Source organism: Sinocyclocheilus anshuiensis, unplaced genomic scaffold (assembly GCF_001515605.1).
Source record: "Sinocyclocheilus anshuiensis isolate Anshui unplaced genomic scaffold, SAMN03320099.WGS_v1.1 scaffold999, whole genome shotgun sequence".
Taxonomy (NCBI): domain Eukaryota; kingdom Metazoa; phylum Chordata; class Actinopteri; order Cypriniformes; family Cyprinidae; genus Sinocyclocheilus; species Sinocyclocheilus anshuiensis.
Window position 1 is genome coordinate 42,359 of NW_015544197.1, and position 9,064 is coordinate 51,422.

General features: G+C 39.3%; 1 protein-coding gene across 1 annotated transcript in view; it reads right to left on the reverse strand.

Moving 5' to 3' along the window:
* LOC107696756 (vigilin-like) overlaps positions 1-9,064 on the reverse strand; it is a 26,052-nt gene that overhangs the window by 5,288 nt on the left and 11,700 nt on the right. The window contains 12 exon segments of the mRNA XM_016497238.1: positions 2,095-2,208; positions 2,299-2,403; positions 2,709-2,848; positions 2,940-3,018; positions 3,138-3,242; positions 4,223-4,330; positions 4,506-4,712; positions 4,872-5,087; positions 5,241-5,447; positions 5,823-6,038; positions 6,127-6,290; positions 6,379-6,493. Of these exon segments, the coding sequence (XP_016352724.1) occupies positions 2,095-2,208; positions 2,299-2,403; positions 2,709-2,848; positions 2,940-3,018; positions 3,138-3,242; positions 4,223-4,330; positions 4,506-4,712; positions 4,872-5,087; positions 5,241-5,447; positions 5,823-6,038; positions 6,127-6,290; positions 6,379-6,454 (1,737 nt within the window). The 5' untranslated portion in view covers positions 6,455-6,493.

Here is a 9,064-nt window from a genome sequence, read left to right on the forward strand (position 1 = left end):
AAAAAACAATCGGGCTGCACATACAGTGCTGCATACCACGTGTGCTGTGCTGATGTCGAAATTCGTATCATGCACACTGTGCGCATTGCCTAGTGTACGAGTTAAAAAAAACAAACAAAAAAAAAACACTACGAGTTGTAAGGCCTGTTATCGTCTAACTACAGTTTTAAGAATATAAATCTATGACAAAAGGGAAGCACATCACAGCAGTAAGCACACAGAGAAACAAAATGGAATCACTTTCACAACAACTTTTTCCACCTGATTAAATTTAGAATCCACCCAACTTTAAAGAGGATGACCTTTAAAGTGGCAGATGACAGAACTGCAGCCCGTGTTATATAATAGAAATAGATATAATTTTAAAAATAATAAAATAAATAGAGAATGATTGATGGAATAATAACCGATAAGGTAATTGCGTCATGGGAAAATCAAGATGTGACCAGATGTTAAGTGGACCAAAACCCTCGCCAATGCCCGAATTAGTGTTCCTGATATCCTGATTCCGAACTAGGGCTGGGTATCGAGTTCGATACTTTTTTAGGCACCGACCGAATTGCCTCGATACCATCGAGTATCAAAAAATGTCTTGTCGTTCAGTACCACATTTCGATACCTAAGGGGTTAATCTCATCAACGTCAGTGAGCCAGTAAGCATGCAGCATGCCTGATGTGCTTAAATCAAGTGCTGGTAATTGGCTCTGGTGAGGTGTCAAGGAAAAACATTAGGTGTGTTCAACTTGAAGCGGCACGGCGCAGATCAATCGGTGTTTGACATCAAAATACCGCGAGAGCGATTCGAAAGCATACGGAGGCAGTCTACTTTCTATAGCTCTCACGGTATGTTGATGTCATAAACCGATCAGTCTGTGCAGCGATGCGTCAAGTCGAACACACCTACTAGTCTACGCCAATTGCACCCAGAGACGGGGCTCACACGTGAAGTGTAGTGTGTAAGCGTCACAATCGCCATAGATGCAAGGCTGCATTTACACTAGTGCCTTTTCGTTTTAAAATGGCATTTTAAAATGAAAATGATCCTCATCCATACTGGCATTTCCACTGGGTTTCAGAAAAGATCTGTCCACACTACACGAACGATAACACTTCACGTGACCATTCATGCTGTAGTATCACTGTAGCATCATGCGAAATAAGGCAATTTATAAGATTTATACTACGCTTTCACTCAAAACTCACTTTAAACAACCATCCAGTGTTTGCAATAAACTTGATTGCAATCTAATGTGTTTTGGCCATATAATGTTGCTGCAATATGTTACATGTAGCCTTTTATATCAAGATAATAGCTACACCTGCTTAGCATTTCACCTGTAAACACCCTGTATTTCTCCTGTAAACACCCGATCGCGGAAGAGAAAACACAGGCGGACAGAGCTAGAAGCAGCTAATGCTCATCAGTAAATCAGTGGAAAATTAATAGAAAATGATTTTAAGCTATGCATTTTAAAACAAACAGCCTAAAAGACGTGGAAACTGAAAACTATTTGCACTGATTTGTTGTGTTGGTTACATTTTGTTCCTTTGTGCAGTGGCTCAGGAGATCGAGTCTTTGAGTCTGTAAAAATGTCAACAAGCTGAAAACATAAAATAGTTTGAGTTAAATAGTTTTAGAGTTAAGTGCAATAAGTTGCAGAAAACAACTCTTTGCCGTCTAGTCTTGCTGTCTGACTCACACCTGAAGCGCGCGCACAAGCCGCAGCGTCTCTTCAGTTCTGCCACACAGGTGCAAAGCAAGCGTACACACACACACGCGTTTCAGAGGGCACGCGAACGAGTTGATTCGTCTTTCGCATCTCCTCCTCATGTTTGAACACACACATACACACAGAATTATGTCAATAGTACCCGTCTCAACGATCATTCTTGTAACTCTTTAAGCAATATCGTATCGCATATCGAATATCGCATTTTTTTAACAAGGTATCGCATATCACTTTTTTTTCAATATCGCACAGCCCTAATACCCAGCCCTATTCCCAACATCAGCAATTGAGTAGAATTGTGACTTGGCAATAGAAAATTCAGGAAATTTCAAAATAAATAAATGAATAAATAAATAGTGTGTACCATTTCAGCCACCACTTTCTGCATAAACTTTGTGCATTTTTCCACCTCAGTGCGAGGTCCACGTAGTTGTACAATGTCACTTTTCTGCGTTGGGTCAGGGAAGTTGATGATGACCTGAAAGCAAATGGGGAAAAAGGTTCTCTCCACTGTAAGAGACAGAAATGTGCTATTTGAAAAATATTCCATGTATCTTAAAACATTTACCTCAGGGAACTTATCCCGAATTTCCTTAACTTTCTCCCCTTTCTGTCCGATGATGGCTCGATGAAAACGCTGTTCAATGATCATGTCCTTTGTACGCTCATTCTCCTTTTAAAATCATGACATTCTTAGAGACTTTCAGTCAAGAGCTGCCAGGCAAATAACCCAGAGGACTTTATACTCTGAGGCTGTAGAGACTACGGATGTTTATTTTTCCACAAGCTACACATGCATCTGACTCCAATTTAATTAATACGCAAACAAATTTACTGCAGACAGTAAACAAGTAAATCATCTAAGACAAAAGCAAACGATACACGCACATAACTAGTAAACCCTAACCTAAAGAACATTGTGAAGAGAGAATGGTAAACGGAGCCTTCTTTATTCAATTATGAATCTATCCAACTTGCCATGCGTGACGCTAGCTCCAGCAGCTCCTTCTTGGCCTCCTGCACTCCCTGGGGGTCACCCTCGATACGGATCAGGTTACTCTTCTCGTTGTCAGGTGGAATGCGGACTGACACTTTGTGGTGCTCCTTTATGCGGTTAACTAGATGTGGATGGAAAAAAACATGGGTTTATGAATGACATTAATGTGTTCACATAATATCTGCTATAAACATCAAAACAGCTGTACTCACTGTTTGCGCCACCTTTCCCAATTAAGTGTCGGTGGAACTTGGGGTCTACACTAATCTCAGTGTAGTCCATTCGGCTAACCTATAAAGAATACATGAAAAATCAACTAAATTGTTTAGGACATAGAGGCCTATAATACGCCAAAATATAACAAAGCAAGTGGAAGCATTTGTCAAATAATAGGGAAGTTAAAGTCTTACCAGATCTGTAACAACGGCTTCAATCTGAACCTGTACTATCTGTACATCTTTGGTGGGACCCTCCAGCGTGATCTTGTCCTCTCCCTCAGTGAACTCAATGTGCACCTGTTGATAATCACAGAGCACCGTCTTACTGGCCTCATATTTCAAAGGGTGAGTTCACCCAAAAAATTAAAATTTAGTCATTTACTTAGCTTCACGTCATTCCAAACCTATGAATCTTCCATTCATCTTTGAAACAAAAATGGAGATGTTTTAATAAAACGTAAGATATTTCTGCCCCTCCATTGATGGTCTATTCCAGCAAAACTTTGATGCTTCAAGAAGTTCATAGACAATTTTAAGAGTAATCCATATGAATCACACCACTGAAGTCTTCTAAAAAGACATTTTATAGGATAAACAAATTTCATTTAAGCATTTCTTACATTTAACAAAATCAACATTCATATTGTTAATGAAAGATTGTCTACTTTCTTGATGCGCAAACCACTAAGGTTTGTTCTCAATCAAATACGGTTGAGCTTCAATTTATTTCATTACTTTGATGCACTCTGCATTAATCAATGTTCACATGAATAAAAGCCTAAATTAAACCTGTTCAACATATAAAACATGCTGATTAAATGATTCATATGGATTACTTTTACTATGTCTTTATGAACTTTTTGAAGCATCAATATTGGTGTTCTTTCAATAGAGGAACAGATACATATTACAGATTAAAATACAGATTAAATGTATTTGTTTCAAGAACAAACAGAAGATGTATGGGTTTGGAACAACATGAGGGTGTATACAGTAGCATCCTGGCTGTGTGTCATTTTAGTAGACTAATACAAAAAAAAAAAACGAATGTATTTGTAAATCTTGGGTGTTTCTTCTTGGCTAGAGGCCATTGTCATTCTGAACTACCTGTGCTGGTTGACGCAACTACTGAAACCTTTGTACTGGCACTTTGACATGTTACTCTGGTCAAAAACATCTGCTGAACATAAGCCACATCTACACATTCCCTTCATTGAGCAAGATAATGGAGAAATCTGGCTTAGCACTCCGACATGATTAGCAGAAAGTTGACTCGCCTTGGGCATTTGCTGCGTGATCTTTGCCAGATTTTGTCCTTTCTTGCCAATAATGAAACGATGAAGCCAAGAGGGAGCAGAGACTGAGGACACAGTGTAGCTGTTGGCCTGTACAAAGAAAGTAAGGGTCAAAGGTTATACAGTAAAATTGATAGCATTTCTGCAGTAACATTTTCAATACATTTCCTAAATTAAAGCTAAAAGAGAACAGTGCAAAAGAGAGCTTGATTGAAGGAATTCTTGTACGGAAACATGCAGGGGGGAGGAAAACGAGCTTGTTTACCTTGGCATACACTTCAGTGAGTGCCTGGCCCAGCCGGTCTGGCTCCCCACGCAGGATTACTGTCTCTGAGCTGCTGTCGAGGGGTGGGATCTCGACCGAGACGCCGGTCCTGTCCAGGATCTCTTGCAGGGTGTTACCCTTAGGCCCAATTACATACTTGTGCTGAGATTTCTTCACCTCCACTGCAATAGTGGTGGCATTCTTCTTCTGAAATGAGCAAAAGGCCACATTTAAAACATTCTCCTCAGTCGCTTTCAGGTCTATCATTACTTTTCACATGGAAATTCGGCCCAGTGAGTTTCAGAAGCATACTGTGGATTTTGGAAAAGTCAACAAAAGTCCATTAATTATTCTGTCATTGCTTACCTTCTCCTCATAAATCTTCTTGATCTTAACCATGGCCAGGGCCACCTGCTCTTTCTCCCCAGTGATGACGATCTCAGTTTTGTTCACACTTGGTGGAGGGACATTAATGCGGGCTCCTGTCTCCTGCATCAACTCCCCCACCAGCTTGCTATAAGCTCCAGTGATGAAGGGGTGATACACCTTTTCAATGTTCATTCTCTCCACAGCACGCTTATCCTGCAATGAATTAATGAAATTATCATTTACTAGGTTTGATTATTACTCAAATTAAATCAGTAAATAAATAATTAGCACTATCTCACATAATCAGATTCGTAACTGTGTGATTAGCAAGAAAACAAAAGCCTAAATTGAAATTAAGCTCCAGACCTGCTCAGCAGAGATGAGCAGGATCTCGTGCTTGGCCTTCTCCAAGCCTTCCTTGGTTCCAGAGATCTTGATGAGGTTACTGGGGTCTTCAGGTCTAGGGATCTGGATCTTGGTGGCAGTCTTCAGCTCGAGCTCCTGCAGCTTCTCCCCACTCTTGCCGATGACAAAGCGATGATGTTCTTTGGGGATGGCCACAGTAGCTGAAGCCTGTAGTCAAGTAATAACAGAAGATACTAGTGATTCATAAATAATATAATTCTGGCTGATACAGACAAGCCGATAAGCATTTTCAAGGTATTTTTATGACCACTAGCAATAAATCATTAATATTAAAAATCTATACCATTTTATCTACATTTAAAAAAATAAAAACTAAAGTGTTTTAAATAGTAATTGATGTCCATTTTGAGATTAGCTAAAGAATATTTTTAGCAATTTCATTAAATTAGTTTTAACAATTGACTTTAAATGAGTGTTAAAAAATAATACCAACATCTTGTGCCTTCCTGCAAGTTACCCAATACATACCATGTTGAAAGCATACAACTACTGATAGAAATTATGAATAAAAATTCATATTACCTGAGTCTGCAGTCGGGACACAATCTCTTTGCGGGCTTTCATGACTGCGTCATGCTTCCCAGAGACCATTATGGAGAGGCCTTGGTCTTTAGCCATGGAGAGTTCCAGGTGGGCTCCAGTCTTGTGCATAATATCAAGACATACTTTAGCCTGGTCTCCTTCTCCAAACTGGTTAATGTCCTTGTACTTGCGCTCTTCCAGAGGCACATGGAAAACCTGTATTTATCAAAGCGGAAACCTGTCAAACATTTGAATCAATATTCCCCAGGTAAGATAGTGACTGTAACTAGCTTGATCGCTGTACCTGGGTAATTGCTGAGGACTTGAGAGGTTTGATCTTAGACGTCCAGGCATTTCCAGTCTCCTGTACCCCCTCTGGCAAAGGCTTTTCAGGCAGAGGGGGAAAGGCATCCTTGTAGGTGGGAAGGCTATCCTCATCTTCAGCACCACTAGGGCCTGCCACAGCAGCTAAAGGGAAAAGAGGTACAAAATTCAACAATCACTTTGCCAGAGAACGGTTACCGGCAAGTCAGAAATGGTCAAAACTGCCACATACCTTTGACCTGCTCCGGCAGAAGGCCACTGCGATGCTCATTAAAGCTTTCTTGCGTAAGTACAGCGACTGAGCTCATGGTCAAAATTCCACGTTTACACGGAGTCCGAGTGTGCCACTAAGAGAGGAGATAGCACGTGATTACTGCATAAAGGAACAGTGTTTTGTGTATCTGTGAAATTATGACAGATAAAACAAAACAACACTGGCAGTTAAGACAATCCATTTATCAACATGGCCACCCAACTGAAACCTTTTTACAATTATAAAAAAAAAAAAAAAATCTATTTTCCATATGCAGGTTTCTGATCTTATCGGGAATAATTCATACAAGTTTAAATTTTATTTGTTTTACCTCATAAATTTATCAAAATGTCATAAATCAATTTTGTGATGAAGTTACAGACTTCTCTCTGCTGACGTCTGCCGGACTTCTCCAAACATTTTGTCCGCTTAAACTTCACCCATTTCTTAAATTCTGTCACCATCCAACCAAGAACCAATAGACCAAAGACCCCATCCCACTTTTTTTTTTCCTTTTACAATAACCCATTTCATTTAGATGCGTCACAATAGAGAAAACTGTTGTTACTTTGGTTTAACCACGACTTTAAAGAAAGGGGAAAAAAATAAGTAATATTATCTGAAAATAACTTTATTTCACAAAACAGTAATTTGTTCTAAACAATGTAAGAGAACACTATCAGCAGAAGCAATTTTAATGCGACTGAACCATTTTGTGGAAGGTCAAAGTTGCCCGTCTGTTACCTTGGCCAAGGGCTAATTCTATGTAGAGCAGCAAAAAATACATTTCTACTTTGTAAATAAAAGTTCCACAAAGCACGGTCACATTTAATTGAAAACATGCACACCACACCTCAGTGAAATATCTACTTGGCAGACTGCTCCCCTACACCCAGTACAGGACTGTGAGGAAAAGACAAGATTATATACACTGAGGCTACTGTTACAGCCATGCAGCCTTGTCCTGAAAGACCACTCATCTGATGCAGAAATTCTGACGTCAAAGACTAACACAGCTCTTAAAGAATAATACGAAGTAGGTAGTGAAACATGATGTGCAGAATATACAGTAAAATCAACCCTCTACATTGCGAGTAAATCACTCGCATATGCGACTAAATCTTCACTCTGGGCGACTAAATTATGTCTAATATTAGCCAATTGCTAATAAATTCTCAGATTTTACTTGCCAGTGTGTGAGTAGGAGGCCAAGTATAAGTTTAGCACAGATATATTTTCACTCACAGAACACTCAGACTGAGCGCTTCAGAGTTTCACTCTCCGTCAAGCGATCTGTGCTGTTTTTCAGTTCATCTGAATGGATGTGCAACGCACCTGTATTTAACGTACCGTAAACTCTAGTGTGAAGGCGCACGACTCGCCGTCGCTTTGTTTCACACACACGCAGAGAGAGAGGGAATTGACACGCTACATGTAAACGATATTATTTGTTGTATTTTCCGATCAAAATAACGGAGTTCCTTTGGAATTCTTCAGCTATCAAGAACTACCACTTTCTCCGGTAGTGGGCGGAACTAATGAGCAAACAGCAATCTCATTGGCTGGCGCTCACCTAATATCGTCCCTGTCTTGATTTCAGCAAATCAGTTCGAGCGAACGCACACAACCTGATTAATATTCATTTGGCTGCGCTCAATCAGGGTGTCTACATGAACAAGTTAAATTTAAGACTTTTTAAGACCTTTTTAATACCACCTTATGTGAAATTTAAGACCAAGCCTGGCCAATTTTTTTTTTTTAACCTTATTAAATGCATGTGTCATCTTTCAAGTCAAATTCTTACAGTTGATCAAGAAATGTAATACACTACAGGGCTGTTACCAATCAAATTAAATAATTACAAAATTACAACAGCAATAAATAATGTTATGGGATTAATGTTGTAAATAAAATTTTGAACATACATAAGAAATGTGTTGGGGAAAAATGCATACTTTTAAGCATGACTAAACCGCCAGTAGGTGGCGGTAAGTCACTTATTCAACCGATTCCTTCAAACCTCTGAATAATTCAGTAACAAACCGCCGGGTGTGGCTTGGAGAATGTGCGCAATAATTCTGTTCTGATCTTTGTTTGGAACTATTTTCGTTGGTGAAATAGAACAAAAATTGATCAATTGTGTCTAAAAATGTTGAACTAAATATGTTTGTTCTGTGAGTTTCTTTATGCGTGCCGTACGCTCATTTGATTTGATTTCTCCATGAAAGTCTCTCACAGAGACAGGCAGCACGAGCCTCAACAGCGCGAAATTGATCATAGAAATACACTATCAATTATCAATCACTGTTTAAGCTGAATGTGATAAAATCAGAAGAATCATTCGCGCGTTTTGATGCGTGATTATATTTTGTCACTTAAGTTTTAATCAGGCTATTAGTCCTGTCGGGCAAGTACAATTCTCAAGCCATTTTTCAGTAAACTTGCATTAACCCATTTAAAGCAGCTAGGATACTGCTCAGCTAGCTGGTGTTCAACTGGATTCTGCTGTCGCAATTCTCTGATGACGCAGTAACTACAGCGGAGGAAAAAATGTTCAGTCTGTCCAATGATTGTAAACAGTCACTGGGTCCATCAGACTGGAGAAATTTTTGCGGTAATGTGACCAAAAATATTTAAGACCTACTGAATCTGAATTTAAGACATT